General features: G+C 46.7%; 1 protein-coding gene across 1 annotated transcript in view; it reads left to right on the top strand.

Annotated features, from left to right (window-relative positions):
- The first annotated feature begins 112 nt into the window (after nt 1-112).
- Nucleotides 113-24,961, top strand: part of coro7 (coronin 7) — a 104,303-nt gene continuing 79,454 nt past the window's right edge. Inside the window, exons 1-7 of the mRNA XM_083677960.1 lie at nt 113-332; nt 2,620-2,716; nt 2,986-3,066; nt 3,432-3,502; nt 5,756-5,942; nt 7,408-7,484; nt 12,320-12,370. Coding sequence (XP_083534086.1) covers nt 273-332; nt 2,620-2,716; nt 2,986-3,066; nt 3,432-3,502; nt 5,756-5,942; nt 7,408-7,484; nt 12,320-12,370 — 624 coding nt within the window. The 5' untranslated portion in view covers nt 113-272. The remainder of the gene's footprint in view (nt 333-2,619; nt 2,717-2,985; nt 3,067-3,431; nt 3,503-5,755; nt 5,943-7,407; nt 7,485-12,319; nt 12,371-24,961) is intronic.

The raw sequence follows: 24,961 nt of genomic DNA, 5'->3' as shown, positions 1-24,961 counted from the left end.
CTGCTGCCCGGTGATGAATGCGCATGCCCAGGGCAAAAGGGCGGTCCACTCAATTAAAGATCTTTATTTTTCAAGATTGTCAACTTGATAGTCAGTGACCGCCAGGAACTGCAGTAGATAACCAATCGAGTCGTTCAGAGCGAGTTGTGTGACAGTGCTCAACTCAACTGTCAGTCCAGCTGTAAGGAGGGGGATCGCGCTGTTTAGTTCAGAGAGACTATCAAGAAGACAGAGATACCCGGAAGGCACGAAAGTGAATTTAAGAGGGTAATATGAATCGTTTCAAGACCTCAAAATACAAAAACACCACCCCGAAGATCGCCAAGAAAGATGTGAGTAATGAACGTCTATGAATGCCTATTTTCATTGCTAGCATTTAGCAGTGAAGGAGTGGTGTTTGTGGAACGTCTGAAATGTATGGAGGAAATTGAACTTCCTGCATGTCAGTCTGAAAGACTGCAATGCATCGCATCCAGTGTGGTGCTGGATGAGACACAGAAGAGAACAACTGTCAGAAAATCAAAGGCAACACGCAAACTGCAGTGCTGACCATGTGGTTATTGTTACTATCTCGCGTTCAGCAGTTCATGCAAATGACACAGATTGTTGGATGTTGCAGAAACGCCCGTCATCGTTAAATATCAACACCGTGGCGCACACATACTGTCTGTATCCAATCCATATTTTATGTGTCCAGATTATGTTGAGGTTCTAACAAATTACAAAACTTGCCTTTGCTTAAAACACCCCAAGGGCTGTGAATATAAGGTACAGCCTTCTGGGCGGGGTGTCGGGATACGATACCTGGAAGTGCCTTGCATACCGGTGTTTAAAAGCACAGGTAGATTGAGTTACGGTATACAGATTTCGGCCTGGCGACTTATTTGGGCTAGGTTCCAACTCATGAAACAGTCCTCCTCACTACTCCTCATGTGGGAGGTTGCGTAATATCCCCGACCGAGGCAGTGCAGATACAAAGGATGATTTAGGTCTTGTTAGACAAGTGCTGTAAACATAACAGGTCATGATGATGCATGCATCAAATAGGGTTCCACTATACCAGCTAAGCAATCAATTTGTTTGCATGCGATGCTTCCTCTGTCATGTGACTAGCAGCCTCACAGTATTAAACATTAACTAGTTGTGCCCTTTTTTGGGGAAAAGGACATACACACACTCACATTAATATGGAGAGGATAACCAAATGCCCATGAATGGTTAAACCCATAAAAAGTCCTGTTTGGATGTTGAGTCTTAAAGAGAGTCTATGGCAGAAGCGAAGGTTGGGCCTCAGCAAAGCTGTCCACTGCGAAACCTCCTAAGGTGTCCGATGGTGAGTGACACCACAGCACTGCCAAGTGCTGAGATTGCAGGTGTGACATCCTGGTGTGACTCGTTAGACATTGCCAACCTAGCTGTGGAGAGGTCATAGGTCGGAAAGGGTGTTTTTCCTGATCACATGACCTGAACAGCAAAAACTCTGAACCCTAGGTGCAGGCTGTAAATTGGGCTTGGGGGTTTTCCCTGGTCAGGCCCTAGTCATATGTGAGTTCACCTTACCTTAGGAAAGTCACTGTACAAAGTCACCTTAGTAGCCTACATCACAAGTAGGCTAACCCCTCTTTGGCCAAAGTATAGGATAACATCCTGGTTAAAGATGCAGTTCTTAGCTCTTCGGGCGAAACTAGGCTGTTATTTTGGGGTGCTCTCCCTCCCGGTAGCAGGTTGGCAGTGGCTCACAGTTCCACAGTGTGTGGGAGCGAGTCTCTGTCTCTCTCAGCTGCAGCGCTGCATTTCTCCCAGCCACATTCAGGGTAGCTCGAACCCTTCTAACACCCCTGCCTCAGAACACCACCACTTCAAAGAGAGAGACGACTCAAACAAAGATGGAGTTATTACAGTAGTACTGCAGTAGGGCACCCAGTGCTTGTCACGCCTGGATGCCCAGGGAGCAGTTATGTGTGTCGCCAGACCTGAATGAACCAGGCTGTTTTTGCTGGGCTGTCAGACAGTGCCCTCTGCCTTCCCGTGTCCCCCCGCCCACAGTAGACCTTTTGTTTGACATGGTTAGTCTATCGTGGTCACAGCAGCCACAAGAGCTTGGTATTTAGAAGTGCTGCCCCCTGCCACTCCTCTCTTGTTAATGTTGTGAAAGGAGGTTTTAAGACAACTCTGTGCAACACAGGGAGCCGTTTCCACTTCCTCTAGATTCTGCTGATTCAAATGGCACCGGTGAGTGGTTCCCCACAGTGTATTTTTGGATGATAATAAACGTACTTTTTTTTTTTGCAGTGTGTGTGTAACATTATGTGTGCTGCATTCCTGTGTGGACATGTCAAGAGAATACTTAGGATTCCAATCAGTTGTGACTACATTTAAAAAAAACAAAAAAACAACAACATTTGAACCAATGATCTCTAGAATTCTGTTTCTCCTCTATATAATGTCATACCGATTCTCACTGACATAGTTGAGTAATCTGAACCATAGATGTAATCAATCTTTCTTTCAACTGATGACCAATGCTCTTTCAAAACTGCGGTCATTGGTTTTCAACTGCCTGATGATAACCTTCCACATCATCCCCTAATGCACTGTCCATGTTGCATCTTTGTCCAGGGCTGGATCAGTAATGTCCGGGCAGGCTCCTTCACCTCTCAGGGGAACCACATCAAATCTAGCTCCAGGCTTGTGGCCTTCAACACTGAGCAGGCTGGTAAGGATGGAACAGTGGGTGTCAGGTTGGGATGGAGTGAGATAAAACTCTCTGTTATGAGAAGTCATGCTGGTCCCTCTGGTATGTTTATATGTCTGTCTAGCATGTGTGAGCAGATATCCCCATCACAGAGTTATCTCCTGTATCTTCATTTACCATCTGCTTTGGACGGAAAGGCAGTGCATGTTAGTACAAGACTGAAACTGAAAAATAGATTTCATATTTTAAAGAATGAAGGTTGTGTCAGTGGGTTGTGTCTCTGTCACCAGGTGGAGGCATACTTGGCTTGTCCTCTGTAGAGCCAGGCTCTGATGGCAAGTGGACGGTGGCTCAGATTCCGTGTCATGCTGGTAAGATCCCTCTAAGCATACAAATACAGAATGTCCACTTTTTCATCCATCTGTCACAGTTCTGCTTCACTAGCTTCAGTCACTACCACTCACTCCTCACAACGCTGCTTAATCTTGTTCTCTCTTGTTGTACTCAGATAAATGTATTGTGTACACACCAGCACAACCTCTTCCTTCACAGTCACCCCTTTGTTTTGTCCGTGTTTGATGAGGCCTACTTAGATTTCTGGCCCTGTTCAAATGACACTGTGCTTGTTCCCAAAGTGATCCCAAGAGGAATGCAAATGCCATTGTTCAGAAATAAACCCCAAACTCTTGTGACCTAGATCGCCTGATTGTCCTCGTTCTTCTCCTCTTTCCCTCAGACCAGGTGACTGATCTGGACTTCTCCCCGTTCGACGATAGTCTCTTGGCAACCTGCTCTGCTGATGAAACGGTGAGGCCCAAGACAGTCTTTCCATTCATTCTGCCATCCCTTTTTCCATCTAAGATGGTCCCAGATCTGACACTATTGAACAGGGCAATGGTAGAAACCTTGTTTTCATCTCACTGTAAGATGAGTCATCGTCACTCTGCCACTTTTCAGCAGCTGAGGGATGTGGGCTGGAGACATGAAACCACTCCAATTCATAGACAGAGCTGGGATGCTTCGCCTTAACTATATCATTACATTACATGACGTTTATGGTATTTAGCAGACGCCTTTATCCAAAGCGACTTACAACAAATACATTTGTTTAAGTAAGTGAATCATCGATCCAACAGTCATCATAAGACAAAGTAATCAATGCTCATACCAGGGGCCATTGGCAGTCGTAATGCCAGATTTATTTATTTATTTTTTATTAACAGGAGAGAACTTGTACAGGGGGGTAGTGGGGGTGAAGAGGTCTCTAGGGTATGGGGTAGGGTTAGTACAGGGGAGGTAATGGGGGTGAAGAGGTCTTTAGGAGGGACTGTTAAGATGTAGCCTGAAGAGATATCAGTGTGGACGGAGTCACACGATCTGTCGTAAGACAATGAGATTTCCCCTAAGGAAATATTTAATAAGTATTCAGACAGGCCGGCCCCATTTCTTCTCAGACACTGCTCTTTGCTTATCTGCGTCCTCTGTTCCTCTGTCCTCTTGGTCTTAATCTGTCTGCTGCCTTTGACTGAAACAGTGCACCCTACCCAGGTCAGTTTGTGGCCTGAACAAGGCAGATGACAGGTCTTGAATAGAAAATGGAGTTGGTGTTGTTGTTATTACAGTATGTAGAAACTTTTGAAGTCTCAGCATCCCACAACCCATATCCCTTACCGCAGGTGTCCTGCCTCAGGAATCTGCTGAGTGTGTGTGTGTTTTTAGACTCAGCAGCAGCAGGGTCTGTTTCACAGAGCTGAGTAAACAGCTCTGTAATTTCAAACACACACATACACACACACACACACACACACTGTTACGGCCACAGCCGTCGCCTGCCCCGTGTTTGTCTCTTTCAGTGTTTGTTTGTCAAGCAGGCCGTGTGCGCCAAGGATCGAAGGCTCCGCCCACTTCCTGGGTGGTGTCATCGGTGGTCCTGATTGGAGTGGGACATTCCTTCCAGCGCACCAATCCGGACAGGGCACCTGGAGTACAAAAGTTTGTCCAGCTTGTCAGTCGGGGCCTGTGTTCTGTTGAGCAGTTCCCATCTGTGAATCTCGTAGTTAGACATCCGATGTTGGATGATTCAGTTCGTATTGTGTGACTTGAACAAGGCACTAGCCTATTAGCTGGAAACTGGACCAGGTATAGACATTTGTTAGTTCACTGTTACTGATATACACACACTTAGAAGTACCTTTTTGTTTAGACCCACTAGGAGCAGGGGTGGCTGTTTTGAATGGATGTAAGTTTTGACCGCTGAAGTAGGACAGTGAGGTTTTATTTCCATTTTGGTTTTGCTTAAACAACGATAGTTCAGCTATAGCTCGCCTTTTATGAGCTCTCTTTTGGTTATATTCCTTTGTTTGATTTGAACAGCACCCACAGGCCGTTTTTCCTTTGTAGTTTGCCACTTGTGTTCTTACCGTTTTACCTTGTAAAGAAAACTATTTAAGTTCCTTGAAAATAAATAACTTTATTTTACCAAGTCCATCTGGTTCTGTGTTACACAACGCCATAATATAAATATAATAAATGCTGTCTTTATTCCCCTAACAGGCCTCAGGCAGCTCTTCAAAGCTGCCTTTTTACCATCTTATTGCTGGGTTTGATCCTCCAGCTGTGTGCCACCTGGTAGTCCAGAGTCTGGTCCATCTGTAGAGTCAGGTGTCTGTATCTCAGGCGTAGAGTAGGGCACAGTAGGTGGTTGGGTATTAACAACCTAGGTTGTCTGTTGTGGGTGTTGGAGCAGCTGTTTGAGCAGACTCTTCATAAAACACTGCATTTGGTGGTAATAACTGTAGAGAAATGGTTGAGGGAGGTGTATCTGGGCTGAAGGGTCCTATTTGGGTTACTCACCCTTACATTTGGTCCTCAGTGTTGTTTGAGGACATCCATTTAACATGATTGAGGTTGGTGACTCACTGACACAGAGTCGGATGTACACCTAAAATATTCGATTATGGTATGTCTGTTCAGAGAATCAGTTACCTGATCCCCCTACTTGTCTGTGTGTGTGTGTGTGTGTGTGTGTGTGTGTGTGTGTGTGTGTGTTTCCATGTCCAGGTGAAGCTGTGGCGTGTGTGTGAGCCGGACCAGGACCAGCCCAACGGTCCAGAGGTGACCCTGTGCCCGGGGGAGGGCAGGTTGGAGCTGGTCCACTTCCACCCCACCTCCTCTGGCCTGCTGGCTGTAGGCTCCCTCAAGACCGCCCAGCTCTGGGACACCAGCCGCCCTGACACCCCACTAGCAGGTAGCTACAGAGGAAGGCCTGGAGGAGCTGAGCTACACACACACACACACACATATATATATATACGTATATGCATGCCATACAGACTGTATGTACACACATACAAACACTCACTCACTCCTGCACCATGCACGCATGCACGCATGCACGCACGCAGGCAGGCAGGCAGGCACGCACGCACACGCACACACACACAACCTACAAACAAAACACACACATACAGTACACACCTACAAACAAAACACACAGATACACAAGAACACTATTTACACACACAGACTCTGCACACGATCTCAGTCAGTTGCGTCCATTGATTCATTTAGTTTCTGTCACACAGTAATGTCACACCAGCATCATTGTCTGTCTTCAATTATTGTTTTTTTTCCCAATGTGTGTAAACATTTTTGTTTGGAGGTGGTGCGAGGCAATTGGTTTGCCTTTGGTTTCTCCAGGGTGACTCTCACACTGCCTACATTTTACAGCCCTCTGGGGTGGCTGGCTCTGTCTGTCTGTCTATGCCGGAGCCCAGTAGCTGAGGTAAAGTCTGACACCCTCTCAGTCTGTCTCAGTGGCTCACACAGTCTTGCTGGGCGGGCCTCAGGATACTTCAACACCCATGATCCTCTGGCCCTGCCCTGGCCTGCTCACCACCCAGACCCCCCATGACGGCTGCTGCTCACTGCTGCCCCCCTCCCCCACAGGCTGTTGCCCTCTCCCTCCCTTCATCACACGCTCACCCCTCTTCTGCTGTTTCTCTGTACATATGTGAATGTGGTTTGTTTGGGTTCTAGAACCTCAACACTTGGGAACAGTTTTTGTGTGTGTGTGTGTGTGTGTGTGTGTGTGTGTGTGTGTGTCTTTGTGGTGTCCCATGTGGTGTGTTTCTGGTGAAATCTCCTGCTCTGGGTGTTGTGTGTGAGGTCTCTCTCTGGATTAACGAGTGCAGTCTTCTGTCATAATCCACACATGCTGTGCTGTGCTCATCCATAGCACTCTAACTTCATCTGTCCAATGTCATTTACAGTGTTGTTGTCTTTCATATGTGCCTGTTTTGTTTTTTTCCTCAGTTGATTTGATAGTGTTTCTCATTCTGTGTGTCCCTGTGCCGTGTCTTGGCTTCATCTGTCCTATGTGAACCTCTGTGTTGTTCATACCTGTCTTCTCTGTTGTCTTTCTCTACCCCCTATGTCTATCCTGAGTTGACCTATCTCATGTGTGTGTGTGTGTGTGTGTGTGTCTGCTGTCTGTCTGTGTGTGTGTCTGCTGTCTGTCTGTGTGTCTGTCTGTGTGTCTGTGTCTGTGTCTGTGTCTGTGTGTGTGTCTGTGTCTGTGTGTGTGTGTGAGCGTGTGCGTGAGCTCTACCCTGTCCAGTGTTGCGTTCTCTCCTGTGCCATTCTCTTCTGTACCAACTAGTGCACCCTGCTCTATTCTCCTCTCCTCACCCGTGTGCTGTGTGTGTCTGCAGCTCTGGAGCAGCATGGAGATCATCTGCAGAGTCTGAGCTGGAAGCAGGACGGCTCCCTGCTGGCTTCCTCCTGCAAGGTCAGTCCTACATACTGTACTGTACACTACAACACTGCACATTACAGATGACAAATGTTGTGTCGTGTTCCAAATACCCTTTAGTATTCTCAACTTCCCTAGTGTCATGCACCAGTTTGACTACAAAGTCGCACAAACGCTTGGTTGCATTTTCCTCTGAGCTGGCCTCTGATACCTGCCAGCCAGCCTACAGTTTCTGAAAGGGTTTCTAAAGGATTCCTCACCTTTTGGGGCTTGAATTTTGCAGTTGCAGTGTCTCACCAGTAGATGCCGCCAATGGCACACCGTATCCCCAGTTTGCCTTATTGGCGACTCCTAGCCTGCTGTCAGGGCAGGTCATTATACAGCATCTGTTTATGAGCGGATCATTACATTAACAAGTCAACAGGGGTGATGCTCATAAACTGGAGTTGGAGATCCTGCTCTTTATGCCTCTCTGTCGTAGTGAATTCTCACCCAGGCCTTTGAGTGGAAATGAATGCAACCCAGGGAAATGGGGATACGTTGAGCTTGTAAACTTGCTGACATAACAGAAAGTTTGTGTCTTATTAGATTAATAGGTTTGACGGGGGCATAAAGCGATTTGAGGTTGCGTGAGCTCTGTGCAGCTTTGGCCTTGGTGCTTTGGCAACTTGCCCCTCAGAGTTTTTCGTTCTGAGGAAAACAGGATGGAAACTTGGATAAGTCATTAATTAGGGCTTAACGAGGCCACATAGTTGTACGTGTAAGACGGTTCCATCAGGGCCTGTGGCGTGCCACGACCCCTGACCCCCTGCCCTGTACACATCCCCCCCACCCCTCTTCTCCCCCGCCACCCTTACCTCTCCTGGGGAGACAGAGCTCTAATCAGGGCTCTAGCTCTGCCTGCTCCCTGACAGCTACAGGGAGTTATGGTGTTTTTAGAGCAAAGCAAAGAGCAGGGCCCAAAAACAAAAAACTCCAGAGGGAACCTCACTCCTCACCAGCCCATTGGAGGCCTGCCGCAAGGCCTGAGGAGCGGGTGATTTAGCACCCCAGAATAGAGAGCCTGACCAGCCATGGAGGCATACATCCCCTGTCATCAGGAAATAATAACAGTGCTATAAGGACTTTCCATTTGGTTGAGGTAGGGGTTTAGGGGTAGGGGGCAGTGAGAGGGGATTTACGAGTAGAAGTGGAATTGTTTCATGAATAGTTTTAGTTTATTATGAGAGCAGGCGGGGGCTCATTTTTGCACAGTTCCTCCCTTTGAGGTATGCGCTGTGGCAAACTATTTTTTTGTGATCAAATATTTGTATTTGATGACAACTGAGACAAACAATACAAACAAACAATGAAATTACAGAGACATACCCAAACAAAAGACACACAAAAGACACACACCCACACCACCCACAACCCCCAATGTTTTGCAAGAAAGGTGATGATTTGGGGCATGCGGCATAGGGCACAAATTCATCAACAGGTTAGAGCTTCAGGATAAGTTTCTATAGGAATCTTCCTGGCTAAAGGGTCAGCCTCCTTTGTGACATGGGTTATCCCTAAATTTAGTCAAAATTAGCTTGTTCACACCCTGAGCTCGCTTTGTAGTCTACCCATCTGGTGTGTGTGTTAGACTAAGCTGCCACGCAGGATCAAAGCTCACTTTATAACTTTATGAGGAAGGAAAAAGCCCATAGAGAGTGAGCTGTTATATCAGTGTGTGTGTTTAGCAATTGTGTGTGTCAGCCAGTGTGTAATTCCCCCGGTTTGTTTTCCCACTGACCAGAGCTGAGTGAATCCATCAGTCAGTAATGACTCACACTGAGACCATTATCAATCTTGACATGATGATAGTTCTTAGGAGGCCTCCTTCTGCTGCTGCTGGCCTGAATAGAAGGAGAACGAGCAAAAGAAAGAGAGAGAAAACAGAGAGGGAGAAATGTGACACAGGATCAGAGAGCTGGGATCTCGAGGTTCTGCCCTCTCTGGGTTATGGTGCCATTTAAATCAATAGGCCTTTCAATCTCCCTAAATCCACCTTATTAAAGCAAATAGGCCCTACCAACATGTGGGTTCAATTGGACTGCTGCTCCTACTGGGTAAACGTGTGTGTGTGTGTGTGTGTGTGTGTGTGTGTGTGTGTGCGCGCACTTGCAGGCCTCATGACAGGCCTCGTTAAGACAAACAGAGACACATATTTACGACAGAGAGCTGACGCCTGCAGGTGACAGGGTGTAGAAAGTGAAAGGGGCTTTTCAGTAAGAGAAAAACAGAGGTAGTGAGAGAGGGATGGTTGGAACTACTGTTAGGGGGGGGGGGGGGGGGGGCAAACGACTGTAGCTATTTAAAAGTTCTGAGTTACTTAGATCGGATACTTCCTTTTTCCTCTTCAGTTATTCTTCACATTTACTAAACCCAGACTCTCCACCGAAGATTCACGTGCAGCTGCATATCCAGCTTCATATATTTTCTCATGATGATCAAGAGAGGACCCTCAACGTATGAACCAATTCTGAACCATCATATCAAATAGTCACAACACAACTTTCGGTCAGCGGTAACTGACTCAGGTTGCCGTGGGAGACTGAAAAGGGGAGGTTGGCACCATGGAGTGAGTGATGGCTGGAGAGAGAGTGCCCTTGATTCTGCGTTCATGCTCTATTTGTGTCAGTGTGTTGTGTGTGGGAAAGCTGTACAGCAGACTGTAGGGTAGAACTCATTAACAGCAGCCTGAGAATGAGGTGCGCTCTCTGTCACTTTGATTAAACAGCTGCTGTCTCAGCACACACACACACACACACACACACACACACACACACACAAACACACACCATGCCGTATGTTTTTGTTAAGGAGATTGGGTCTGGGCACCCCATCTGTGTGTTTATGAGAAGGGGTGGATCAGTGTGTGTGTGTATTTAAAGGGGTTATTGGTGGGAGGTTATGAGGGGCTTTGTTTGGCTGTTTGAGTGTGTGTGTGTTTACAAGGGTGGGCACATCTGTATGTGACTGCACACTCAACTAGGCGTTTGCACAGCTAGGTAGCTTCCTCTGTTTTTGTTTTGTGCTTGACAACAAAGTTGAGAGTAAAGTTTAACAGTTTCCTTTAGTGGCATTGTGTGTGTGTGTGTGTGTGTGTTTCTGTCTGTCTGTCGTGTGTGTGTGTGAGTGTGTGTGAGTGTGAGTGTGTGTGTGTGTGTGTGTGTGTGTGTGTGTGTGTGTGTGTGTGTGTGTGTGTGTGTGTGTGTGTGTGTGTGTGTGTGTGTGTGTGTGTGTGTGTGTGTGTGCGCGCGCACCCTTTCTGAGTCTATTGAGGTCAGTAAGGGCAGGCAGTCTCCAGGGATGGTTCTATATAAGGATGTGTCCACTCTGCACATGGGTTAGCCCTGGTCTAGAGGTCATGTCCTGGGAAAGCCTACCCATTCTCCAGTGTTTTCTCTGGACTATGAGTGTGTGTGTCGCTCTTCTCTGCCATGCCTGGCACTGTGGTCTCTGAGCCTAGGCTTAGGCCTGGGTCACAGAGGCCCAGAGACATAGCCTGGGGAGGCACAGACTTGTGGGTGGGCCAGCTCACACACACACACACACACACACACACACTCACACACACACACACTCACTCACACACACACACACTCACTCACACACACACACACACACACACACACACACACACACACACACACACACAGCACTTTAGGAAAACCCCTGTTTGCTGTTCTAACGAATAAACAGCAAATAAATCCTCATCCAAAACTGGGCCTGCAGGGGAAAACACAACTTTGAACTGAACTGACGCTTTGAAGGCAAGACAAGGGGAACCCCTTCCTCTCAATGATCCCTCTCTTGAACTGTGGTTTCAGCCTCTTAGGATAACATGTTGCTGCTTATGACATCTGGGGCATTTGATGTCGTGTGTGATGATGTTGTTTATGTGAGTGTGTGTGTGTGTGTGTGTGTGTGTGTGTACACAGTCAGTGTCTGTGCCATGATTCCCTCTGACAGCTATATATGTGTTAGTGGGGTTTATGTTTGGGCTAAGGCTAATTATAGTTATTACCTGTTATTACCCTGTATGTCAGTATGTTGCTCTGATCACAGCGACATTGTGTTTGATTGACAGGGTAGCAGGCGGGCTGTCCCAGTCACAGCCTGTTCCTATTAGACCCCATTTCCTCGCAATCACAGAGAATCCCTGCTCTGATTGGCTGGGGCCGGGCCTGATTGCTGCGGAATGCTGGGGAGGGGCAGCAGACAGAGCAGGGGGACATAGAGGGTTACAGAGGGGTTAGTGGATTCCTGCTGCTATTAACGGATCAGACAGATCAAACAGATATGACACATGAACACTATTACGTGTGTTTTATGAAAGGGTATTATATTCCCCCATCATATCAGTATCAGGATAATGCATTAGTTGCATCATTTAAGGACATGAAAATGCCCTATACAGTACTGAACACCCCGATGCATTTTTTCATTGCGTGACACATTAGAGCAGAGCCACTGTGGCGTATACATTCAAGTTTCCCCTCTCTTCTCTCTGTGAGGTCTGCAAATCATGACCTCACATGCTCTTTACCCTCTCCTGCAGATTCGTTCCTCATATGGATGAGTCTTCACACATATGTTCTCCCACACTGTAGGCCAGGCTTCCCCTGATTGGCTTAACTCTGCCTGAGAATGAAGAACCACCAATCACAAGACAGGCTCTCGCTTGCCAAATGTATCCATCCCAAAGACTTGATTTTTTCACACGCTTGAATTACAACAACATTTGTGTGTGTGTTAGGCCTATTATGAATATATATATGTGTGCTATTTCAATATAAACGTTACCTCTGTATGAATGTTCTACTCTCTTGTCTTCCTAGGACAAAAAGCTGCGAGTGTTTGATCCAAGAGCCCAGCTGGCACCTGTCCAGGTAAGTCATCTCTGCTTGTATTTTAGCTCACCACTGCATGTAGATTGGTTCACATCAAGCCACACAAACACATCGGAGCGCCAATTCCTAGAAATCCCCGTCCCCACCCCTGGGGTTGTACTGTGCTGGAATGTCCTAGCTCATTGATACAGATGGAAGCGGCGGCCCAAAGCTCTCACCACTGTCTGTTCTCTCTGATGAACCTAGTCGTATTGATTGATTTGAGTGTTAACCCTACCCGTGGGAACTGGGAGGAAACCACTACAAACGGGGCTGTGTAAGTTGGTGTGACCGTGAACCTCTCTGACCATTTGTTGTTTCCTTATTGGGAAGCTGTCGTCATTGGCAGCTCCATCTCCTGCCAATGGTGCTTCATCACAACTAGCAGGAATGGGGAAGTGTGTGTGTGTGTGTGTGTGTGTGTGTGTGTGTGTGTGTGTGTGTGTGTGTGTGTGTGTAGGGGGGCATGGCAACATTGAACAAATATTATCACACTTCTCAGCCGACGTCATGGACCTCCCGGAGAGTTTCATTAGTGAGGTACTAATCTTGGCCTAGGGTCCATATCTCATCTGTAAACACACTAAACTACTGGAACAGCAATACGTGCCACAGCAGATTATATATTACCCATGCCTCGGTTGTAAATACCTGTGTGTGTGCGTGTGTGTGTGTGGTGCTCTGACACCTTTATTAAAGGATTAGTGTGTCAGAGGTATGTGTGTTGCTTGATGTCAGACCGGAAATTTGAAAAGGTCCTGTGCTGTGCATTGCCTTAGGCTCAGTTACAGTGTGAGTGTGTGTGTGTGTACCTTGTGCAACCAATGTACATTGTGTGTGTGTGTATTTGCTTAAGGAACGTGGGAGAGGATGACTGGCTCCACTCCAAGTGTTTCAACTTCAAAGGTTAACTCAGGTGTGTCAGTCAGAGGCTCTCGGGCCTCTCAACACCAGGAGCCGTCACAGTGTTCTATCGATCGGTGACTGTCCCACCATGTCTCGGTTCTCTAGGTTGGCAAAGGACCATTGTTAAACACAAACAGAACCTGTTTGAATGTTTCCACTTTGCTCATTTCAGGGTTCTCAACTTCTCATTCACTTAGATGGGAGCAGGACTTTGTGAAGAGTCCGTATGTCTGAACCCAGGGCTTCAGAACAGAGTGGTTCAGTGTTCTGGACAGGGTTCTACATTCCAGCCCAGCCCACTGGCTTCTCCAAGCACTCTGTTCCCCTCTGTCGTTATTAGAGGTTAGAGAAGAAGCCTTTGCCTTTGCACAAATCCCCCAGTCTCTGTGCCAAGTGAGCGGGAGGAAAGGCCTGACTCAGCGCACTGTCCTGCCCTCTACTCTCCCTGTTCTCTCCCTGCACTCTCCCTGCCCAGGCCAGACCAGAGAGGGGGTTGGGGATCCAGATCAAAGTCGGTCGTTTTCTTACTTCTTCTTCTTCTTCTTCTTCTTCTCCTCTCTCTGTCTCTCTCTCACTCTCTCGCTCTCTCTCTTTCTCTCTTTTCTCTAAGCTCCCCTTCTCTCAATCTCTCTTTCTCTCTTTTCTCTAAGCTCCCCTTCTCTCTCTTTCTCTCTCTCTCCATTTCTCTCTTTCTCCTAAGCTCTCCATTTCTCTCTCTCTCTCTCTCTCTCTCTTATGTGTAAGAGGACTCTCTCGGTCTGATTCAGTTTAGCCAAGGAGTTAGCCCAGGCCTAGCCTTGCTGACAGCTTTCAGATGTCCCTGTGGAGAATGTGAGAAAGGCCCACCACTCCCATTAACACCCCATCCTTTGGAGTAGCCTTTAACGAGCCACAGGGCGCTGGATCCTAACACACAGAAATCTGATGAGGCCAGTAATTGGGCCGGATGGAGGGTGTGAAGCCCTAATGTACACATCACCCCCAGAGCGATGTGAAACAGTGTGGATGTGAAACATGACATGGAACAGTGAGATCTTATACAGTGGTTTCCCTTTAATACCATTGTGATGCCCCAAATAGGGTGCCCCAAATAAGTGTCTCATTAAAATACCAACATGGTGTCTTGTCTTCTCTACAACAATACACTGTAATATCTATGTCGATTACAATGCGATTTGAGGGCAAACAAATCATTGGTGAGGCCACAATGTTGACCTGAATGTGGCACGAAAGTGTCTCAACTCTGCCGTGCTGTTTAGGTTGGTAACCTCAATGTTTGCACCATCGTACGAGAACATTCTGGTGGTCCCCATCAAGAGAAAGCCGCAGCACTTCTGAAATATTTTCTTGGGGTATCTCACGACAGCTAGAAGATATTGAAGGGAGGATCTTCTCCTCAGAAGAGGTGAGAAGTGACAAACTGTCTCTTTCGTCAAATATCAAATATTCGTAAATATCTCAACCAGCATTTGTTGGTAAAATTTGAGGGCTATAGCTTTGACTGTGTCCTGATGCCACCCAGCCTGTTCCTCAAAGCTGGGTCATGTCTTTGGACATGATGATTGTGTCTTATAAGCAGGTGGGGTAAAAATAGAATGTAATTGCAGCTGTGTGATCCTGCTGTATTTACGGGAAAAGGGAGAGCTAGGGTAATTTAGGCCTTGGACAGAGGGAACTATATGAACTGAATCTGTAGTGTGTGTGTGTGTGTGTGTGTGTGTGTGTGCGTGCGTGCGTGTGTGCGTGTCCATACAGACGGGTGTACTTAGGTAGCTGGCACGCTCAATGTGTGTGGCGTTCTCTCACCGCTAAAACGTGTCGTTCTGATTGGATGGCACAAAGGTTTATTTGACTTTCTCTGCTTTCCTCTGCCCCATGTATGCTCATAGAGACACCAGAGTTTGGCTTTAAATATCATGCCCAATTCTGTTCTTCCCCCCCCACCCTCCCTTGGCTATTATAGGCCTTGCCTGAGTCTCACTCTTTAAACATCCCCATATCGGCCTCTCACAGGTACAACACATTCTCTCCCAGTCTCTCTCAGCCCTGTCTTCAGCTGGGCTTCTTCCATACCCCGTAGACCCTGCTTAAAGGGAAAGCTTGTATAAGTGTTCCTCAACTGTGTAGAAGGTGTTATGTAGGTGGTGGTGCACATGTGTTAGTAGATTTATGTGTGTATGTGTGTATGTGTGTGTGTGTGTGTGTGTGTGTGTGTGTGTGTGTGTGTGTGTGAGTATGTGTGTTTGAAATTACAGAGCTGAAAATACTCCTCATACTTTTGGGCCGGTGCTGGCTGAGGAGACGGAGCGGTGTGGTGCGGTCCCTGGCAGGGTAGAGAAACAGGAAAGGGAATCATTTCAGGACTGGGCTCGGGGGGCCAGATTCCTCCATTTCGGCTCAGGCTCAGACTTCTGCTGCTTTGTGTGAAATTAGAGAGGGCCTGGAATGGGTTTTGAGGCGAGAACGGGCAAGGCAAAGTGAAAGGACACTAATCTGCTGCAATGGATGGCTTAAAGCGGCTGCTCCACTCCCCTCTCTCCCCTCATATTGAACAAGCCGACACTAGGTGTTCTGTGTGCGAGCGTGTGTGTGTTTGTGTGTTTGTGTGTGTGTGTGTGTGTGTGTGTGTGTGTGTGTGTGTGTGTGTCTCTGCTTAGATCAGATTTCTCATTACAGTAAGTATAAACTACCAGTGGGCATGGTGAGTGTAGAGTTAGTGTGGACTCTGGCAGACAGTACAATAAGGCTCTGTGACTGGTGCTTATATCACTATGAAGGGCCAGATGGAAAATCTGTGAAAGGGAAGAGAAAGCTAAGGGTTTCAGTAGATGTGTATCTGTCTCCCTGGCTTTTTGTGTACTTTACAACCCACAGTTTATGATAAAGACATGGACCTAAACCAAGAGATCGTAAAAAAAGTCGAGTACCTGGACATAGCTGCTTTCCCCCAATTATGATGTCAGAGTGGCCAGAGCTCCATGTGTCCCTGTGGACTCTAATGGCAGCGCTGGCAGGCATACTGGCAAGGCGGCCTGATCGTATTGGAGGCACTCAGCCACACAGTGATTCAGATTATGCTGCAGATTTACTCAACCCTATCCCCTGCCGTACGCACAGATTTGGGCTCTGTCTCTCTCTCCTCTTTCTTTTTTTCTTTCTTTCTTTCTTTCTTTCTTTCTTTCCTTCTCTCTCTCTTTCTCTCTCTCTCTCTCTTACTCACTCACACACAGACACATAACTGTAAGTGTTAGATCTATTGTATGATAGAAGAGATGAGTTTGACCAACTAGAATTACAGTAGAAGCATTACAATTCTAATAACATTATTTGGTCTGTGTAAGTTCAGGATCTTTAGAGAAGCTGTGTCCTTACATGGTCTCAAATTCACATTTCGGTTTTCTTCATCTAAAACATTTCTTTAAAGAACTGTCAACACTAAGATTTTGATACTTCCTCAAGAATAAAACGTGTTTAGAGTCAGAGAATGTTTAACACTAACATCATGTGGTATAGCGTCAACATTGTGAAACATGAAATATAACATCTATAAAACACAGAAGAACTTTCCAAGAAAACGTCACTGCCTCACTCAGCGCCTAAATGCTTTACTACAAAACTTAGGAATCAGGCTAACATGCTTTTGTGTTTTAACAGTGTTTCTTTAACACACCCAATCACACTGTTCACTGGACTGGTGCCATCGCTGTTAAATTCTCATTCAAAAAGGCCTGGTCGTCATAGCAACCTCATCAACTGTTTCTCTGTTTAGTGTTGTCAGAAAACACACACGTTTTCTGTGTAGTGGTGAGTGTGTGTCCAAGAGTGATTCCTCTTCTCCATTGTAAACATGTCATCTAAGAAATATCCCACAAGTAGACTTTGATACCTCCTCTATAGCACTTTTACCACATTGCTCCTCTCCTGGTTTATGTGTGCTATCAGAGATTGCACTGTTAAACAAGATAACACAGACAGCAGTTAATAAACACTTCATATGTTACAGTCAGGAAGATATGTAGATAAATAAAGATGCTTTGGACCGATTTCACAGACGAGGCTTAAGCCTAGTCCTGGACTAATTCACACTTTGAATAGCAAATTGCCACTGAGGATGCTTTTTAGTCTAGGACTAGGCTTAAGCCTTGTCTGTGAAACTGGCCCTTTGTGTTGTGAGTCGGCATTTAGAGGGAGTGTGTCCTGTACCAGTGGAAATATTTGGAGTTCTCTAACTGAGTGAATGGGTTGCTTTTATCGTTCCCAGTACGTGCACCCTCTTGACTTTCCCAAGTTTCTCCATGTTTCTCGACATCACCCAAGATTTGGACTGACAGTTCAACCATGCTACATTGCATCCAAGAGACATTTCTTATTATGGTAACCACCTTTTGATGAGGTCACTGTTTAAGGCATAGAGGTTTAATATATGTATAGACATAACTCTGCTTGCCCCCCTTCAACCCTTTCTCTCTCTCTCTGTGCCCCCCTTTGCCCCCTTGTCTCGTGCCCTATGTCTCTTTCTCCATGGGACTCCAGATTGCGTCTAGGCCCCACTAATGGCTAGTGCCTAACTCAGCCCAGATGTGGCTCTCTCTCCCTCTCTCTCCTTCTCTCCTTCTCTCCTTCTCTTCATCCGATCCACCGTTCCTCTCTGCCCAGCTCAGCTCCCTGTATTACTGTCTGCCTCACTGCCAGTGTCAGTTATGGTTTTATGGATCTAGCGAGTATGGAAAGAATCTCTCGTAATGAGAGGATGGGATTTTACTGTCTTGAATATTTCCTCAATAGAGCATAATAATATCATCTGGTTGTTCCATTCATCCCAGTGGAGAAGTCTGTTTGGATTTAACATAATTCATCATGATTTTATGAGTTTTTCCCCCCAAAGCTTATTTCTTATGTAAACTAGGAAATCTCAGAAAATGTCTGTTCCGTGCAAGATAGTTGGATATTTGGCTGTGGTAGATCTCACTTTGCTTTGAAGCTCATTTTGTGTGTGTGTGTGTGTGTGTGTTTGTGTGTTTGTCTCTAAGAGAGATGAGCTAATGAATGTGGGTGATGCTGGTCTCTAGGGAACTCTGTTGGAGAGGGAGGTGAGAGGATTGTGAAGTACAGGGTGAAAGAGGGGATTTTGGGGTCGGGGAATGAGGTTGAAGGGGTTCGAGGGGGTTGAGCTAATGAACGGAGGGGGGGGGGGGGTTGATGTTCGGTGGTGAAGTGTTCTTTTGGAGAGAAGGGTATGAGCGTGTGCCAGCTGGCAGCAACGGAGCGCTCTGCACATGTGTGTGTTGTTTGGGAGTGGAGGCCTCATTAGCACACTGGCTGCCCTGGGACCTTTAGTTTCCAGCTAATTAAGGCTGCAGCACACACGTGGGTGACACCTGGAGCCAAGATGGCGGCACTTCTGAACCCACTCTCCCGGTGCATCATGGGAGAGAGATGTATGGATACCGTGGGGGATTGGCACATCTACGGAGTTGTCAATCACTCTCTATCAGAGCCGCGTCTATCTTTTTCCGAACGCAGGGATGAGAGAAAGATGGATGGGGTGAAGAAATGCAGCGATGACAAAGTCATGTTGTGTGAGCTCAGTTCACATGGGAATTAGTTGTTTTTGGATGGGAAGTTCCTGTCGTCATTTTAGATGGCGTATATAATTCATATTAGGAATCCACCTCATCAACATGATCCCTGCTTACACAGTTGCATTCCCTGTGATTGAACTCCATTCTACAGTACTATAGACACTGTTGTTCTCCTTTATGGTGTAACATTGTAACACCCTCCCCTGGCCAGAGTGAGTTGTTACTCGAGGTACTGAGAGAGCAGGGAGAAGAGAGGAACCATACGCCCCCCATCAGTCTTTCCACAGTGAGGCCAGGGGTGAGGTGTGACTGGGGTTCTTGTTGATCTACTCTCCCCTGTGTTGTGTGGGTAATGAGGCGTTGGTGCCGGTTTATTTGTTAAGTGTGTGTGGTTTCGGGGGAATGCAAGTAGCTGGTGGCAGCAGTCTGTGTTTGTGTGTGAGTTGATGTTAATGTGTGAGTGCGTGTGGCAAGGGTGGGTTACGGTGTAGGTGTGTGTCAACTTCTTAGAACATTGCACAAGTGACACACATACACACACACACACACACACACACACACACACACACAACTGAGCTGCATGACCCTGCTTTACTTAGGATTTCAGTTTGATATGAATCATAGTGATGGTAAACAGATCCTGACAGCAAGTGGAATACCAAGCAGCTTAGGGAGTTAAGCTGTCATAGGAGATCTAAGTACAGCACCTCTGAGTAGACCCCACGGTGGAGCTAGGACAGAGCTAAGAGCAGGCCCCAGGACGCAGCCGGGACCAACCTCAGTGGGCCTAAAGGAAATGAACCATGGAGTGTACTGGTGTTATTTCAATTAGACTTGCCTGTATTCCTGGTCTCTGTTTTCTACATCTAATAATAACATTTGTTAACTACCAGGTCAGCCAGTGCTGCTGCACATGAGAAGCGAGACTTCTCAGACACCCCTGTGAAATCCAGACGGCCCCTAGCCTCAGCCCACACAATGGTGGCCCTTTGTTACTGGCCCTCTGCTCCTCCCCTATGTGTTCCTGTGAAGTGGTGAGATGTCCAGACTCAGCAGCACACTCCAACGTTATTCTTCTCTTTTCTTCTGCGGTGCGGTCGGTGTCACCATCTGTGTGTGTAATGCTATCTGGGGGTGGGGGGTGTCCATTTTAGAACCACTCAACACGTACAGTGGTGAGTGCTGCAGAGCACACCGATCCAAAGGTCCATTTCCATCAGCCTTTATAAAAAAAAGTGGTTAATGTAGTGTCTATGATGGGCCATAGTAGAGGAATGTAGTGCAGCTGCTTGCGTTTTACCTCAGGTTACAGGAACTTAGTAGGACACACAGGTGTACATACAGTACAGAACCTCTTGGTGTCCATGGTGGAGGTTTTGTCCATTGGGGTTAGAGAAAAAGACCAAATGTGTCCTTTCCCAGAATGGCCCATGTGCAGGATTCAATGGAGAGATAGAAATGTAGCGGGTTGTGAAATCTGGCTAACACATGGCTAACAATCGCTGATTCCATCTCAATCCAAAGCCAAATTAGATCATCTCATGCTAATTGAGTTTCTGAAGACAAGGGGTCCTGTGACAATTTGCGGTTTCAAGAGAGAGCTGAGCTCCCCTCTGACTGAAGTTGTTGATAGTTTCGTAATTCAGCATTTGAGGGTCCATCATAGTTGGCAGTTTATTGGAGAGCTGAGCAATTTCCATGCAGGAGATCGAGCTGTTTGTTAATGCAGAGGGAAAGAGGCTATTCATCAAAATGTCTGTCAGTGCACGGATGAAGGGTCAACAATGGGAGGTTGGGGAGTGAAAGTGATACCCAATGTATTACAGTAGAATGGTCATAGACCTCAATATAGTGCATGACAGTGCATGATTGTGCAATGACATCGTCTTTACCTAATGACTGTTTTGTTTAGCAGGCATACCATTTGTGACCAAGTTACCACTTTTGTTGGATTCTCTGAAGGAAGTACCCATTGCCACCACATACCATATACATGACTTCATAGTAAACACCAGAGAAATACAAGCTGAAACAGAACTGCAGAATAAAGTGTTACCCTATATATTTATATATGTGACCAGCTCTATGTAAACAAACATACATACATACATACATGTATGTCTACATGCCTTGCACATCTGTGCCTCACAAGTGTAGCTCGCAGAACCAGAATGTGCGCGGGAGCACTTTGAAGATGCAGGCCTCTCATGTGGCTGTGGGAGAATTAAAGGCAGCTAACTGTAGCCATGGCAATTATGAAAGAGCTGTAAATGACAACAGGCATTAGAGAACTTGGACAGGCTGTGAGGGGTTGAGCTTCTCCATGTGTGTCTCTCTCCCGCAGTGTGGGTGTCACTCGCTGTATGTCAGCTGCTGTTGCTCTCCTAACCTCCCTCCTCTCTCCTCAGGAAACCCCCATGAAACCTCACTTGAGAGACCTCTTTGTCTTTATTCAGCAGATCTGGTGAGCAGATCCTCATACCCCCCCTGGGTTACAAAGTAGTCTTTATTTTTGTTGTCAGCGGCATAGACCCTCTCACCCAGCATCATCATAATTTTATCAAGCCCCATACTCTCACTGAACACTTTATTAGGAACACCTGTACACCTTCTCATGGTGGAGGTGGTGTAATGGTGTGGGGAATGTTTTCTTAGCACACTTTGGGCCCGTTAATACCAATCAATCATCACTTGAATGCCATAGCCTATTTGAGTATTGTTGCTGACCATGCATCCCTTCATGGCCACAATTTACCCATCTTTTAATGGCTACTTCCAGCATGATAATGCACCGTCACAAAACAAAAGTCGTCTCAAACTGGTGTCATGAACATGACAATGAGTTCAGTGTTCTTCAATGGCCTTCCCAGTCACCGGATCTGAATCCAATAGAACACCTTTAGGATGTGGTAGAACGGGAGATTCACAGCTTGAAAGTGTACCTGAAAAATCTGCAGCAATTGCGTGATGCAATCATGTCATCATGGACCAGAATCTCAAAGGAATGTTTCCAACATCTTGTGGAATCAATGCCACGAAGAATTGAGGCTGTTTTGAAAGCGAGGACCTACCCAGTGTTAGTATAGTGTTCCTAATAAAGTGCTCTGTGAGTGTATATCTGCCATTGTATTAGTATATGCCATTTAGCTGACGCTTTCATCCAAAGCGATTTACAGTGAGTGCATACATTTTTCAATATATATGGTCCCAGCCGGAATCGAACCCACAACCTAAGCATTGTTAGCGCCATACTCTACCAACTGAGCCACAGAGGACCATATTAAGATCAAACTACCGACTATCTACCAACAGTGCATCTCCAGAAATGTCCATTGTCCTAAATACAACCACTCTGACCCTGAAGACCTGCCTCAAGTGTTCCCATGGAGTCCTGTTTGACGTATTGTGCTGCTCTCCAGTGCTTCAGCAGTCCAACACTCATGGCCTTGCAGAGTCAAGACCAACATCTCTGGCCTAGTAGAAGTATCCAGGGTTCTAACAGACCAACCTCTTTGAACCTAGGTAGTGCCACTGCCAGCCCGTCCCCAGGCCCCAGGGTGACCACAGCCAAGCTGGCTGGCTGGATGACTGGCTGGCTGGCTGCTGGCTGCTGGCTGGCTCTTTGTCTGTGGTCACACTGGCCAATTAGCACCGTGGCTAAATAATCACAGCCTTTCTCCCCACTTCTGTGTTTTATTTCACTTCACACTACAATTCAACTGATTTGTAGGACTGGGCAAATATCACAAAGTGACGCCGTCTCACTGCATCACTAACGGCTATGTCCCTAGACGGTTGAGAAAGGCTCAGTGCAAGCAAGAGTTTGGACAGCCAGTGGAGCGCTGAAGGTCTGGATGTGGGGTTCATATCTCCTCTGATAAGATATATCCTGCCAGACCCTGATGAAATTACCAGTGGGATTGGTGGTTTGTGAATTTTCCATAACTCCCCCTGAGACCCATCGACATTATCAGCCACACGTGCCGGATGATTTGATGATATGAAAATATATTGCTAGACTTAAGAGTTTATCTGCTGAGCAGATGACCTGCCTCTCCTAAGCAGTCATCTAAAATAAAACTGGTTCAGCAAAGTACATTTTTCATGAGTCACCGTGAGTGGTCAGAAAGCGGCCTGACGATCAGACTCGCTAATGGTTTTTACACCCGGCGATTTCCTCAGCAAACACACGTACCGGATTAGATTACTGTTCCTCCGTCAAAGACTTAATCAGTGCTGCTCGGCCGGACGTTCCTGCACTGGCGGGGACAAGATGTGCTTTTTGGCTGAGCCTGCGTACGCACTTATGTGCTTTATTGTCACCTGACGCTTGTCCCGGAAACGCACGGTTGAAAGGCTGTTTACCATAGAAGGACGGCGACCAAAGCCCTCAAATTGGCTGCCCTTTACAGAAGTCTCTCTCAGTAGTGTTTGACTGAGCTTAGTGTTAAGACCGGCACGCACACAGAAGGACCTAGGACTATTTCTGAAAGAGCCATGTTGGCAGAGCGAAAAAACCACAAGACACCAATCGGAAGAGAGGTCACGCGTTTACCACCCTATCCCACCAGTATAGGTTATCCAGTAGGGGTGGAGGGGAGGGGAGGGGGGGGTGTTATGTGTGTGGGGGATGTATGTACTGCACCATATGACAAAGGTCTAGCCTCAGTGATGTAAAGTAGATAGTAAACAACCAACCTGCCTTTGCAAGACCTGTCAATTTCATCATGTCATAATAGTCTGCCTTGTTTATTTACCTTTTTCTACTGAGTGTGGGTCAAAGATGAAGAAGGGGGGATGGAGCCTCCAGGAAATAAAAGAGAGTAGCAGTGGTGGTATGGAGAATGAGTGCCAGCTTCTGAAAACCTACACCGGTGAGAAAGTAGGGCCTCACAGCTCCCTGTTCAGCACTCAAGTCAACCGGAGCGACTTCCATTTTCCAATCTGTATTTTTAGACACTCGCGGACAAACCACACGACATATACAGCCTCCGCGCACTGCAGATTCAGCTATGACCTCCCTTCTATCTCTCCTTATCTCTATTACACCACTCTCCTCTCTCTCTCCCCCCCTTCTCTCTCTCTCTCTCTCTCTTTCTATATTTCTTTTAATGAAGCTGAAGGGGGGGGTGGATCTTCTTTCGGAGCTTACCCTCCTCTCTTCCACCACTTTTCCTGTCTGTTTTATTTTTCCACTAGGCATAATGATTCAGAAGGCCAGTGTTTTTCCTGCCCACTGAAAACACAGTGACGTCTTTGCGGCGGACGGTCGAGTGGCGATCAATCTTTCAGAAAGTCCCTTAGCGAATAGAAACTGACCCAGCTGTCAATCACACACGAGAGAGACCCTGTAATTGACCATAAAGAAAACTCCCTGCTTATTCCAAAACACGTTTTAAGAGAGCAGTAGGTTGTAAGTATGGTACCTGACTAACACAGGGTTGGTACTGTATTTAGTCTGGGATTGAGCACTTAAAGTCTGGAGAAATGGTCCCTGGTTTCTTGACTGTGTTTAGTGAAGACTCCTTTGGATGAAATGTAGGCTTCTATTGCTTCAGTGAATTGGAGGGTTTTCCTCCGTCTGGCAAATGTTTGGGGAGTCTGTTTTGTTTGAAACTGAGGTATCCTCTGCTTACAAGACAAGGATGGAGGTTTGGCCAAGTGAATTGTTCTCCACTTCTCGCCAATCCCCCCTCTCCATGCTCCATCCATCCTCTCCTTTCTCCACTCCAAACTTGTTCCCAGGAAGGCCGTGGGAAGACTGTCCGGGAAAAAAAATCCAAACAACTCGTAGAGGGAAAAGGCTTCTGGATATCCCATTCAGGCTGTATACTATATTTATCCCAGGATCAGTCAGGCCATATCAGTATTCCCCTCCTGGGTCCTGGGGTCTGCAGTCCGCAGCCATGCCCCAGAGCCCTCCTCATTGTCCCTCTGGCTCATATCACAAGGAGGTTTTTTTTTGTTACTGCAGTATTTTAAACTCTTACTTGCAGACAGGGGAGAGTGAGGGGGAGGGAATGGCCTGAGGGCATAGTAAACAAATGAGCAATAGAGGATTGGGAGAGATCGCTGTAGATGCTTAAGTAGGACAAAAAGGTAA

This window comes from Argentina silus (assembly GCF_951799395.1).
Source record: "Argentina silus genome assembly, chromosome: 9".
NCBI classification, from domain to species: Eukaryota; Metazoa; Chordata; class Actinopteri; order Argentiniformes; family Argentinidae; genus Argentina; species Argentina silus.
Note: the sequence above shows the minus strand (reverse complement) of the source record. Positions and strands in the feature narration are given on the sequence as shown.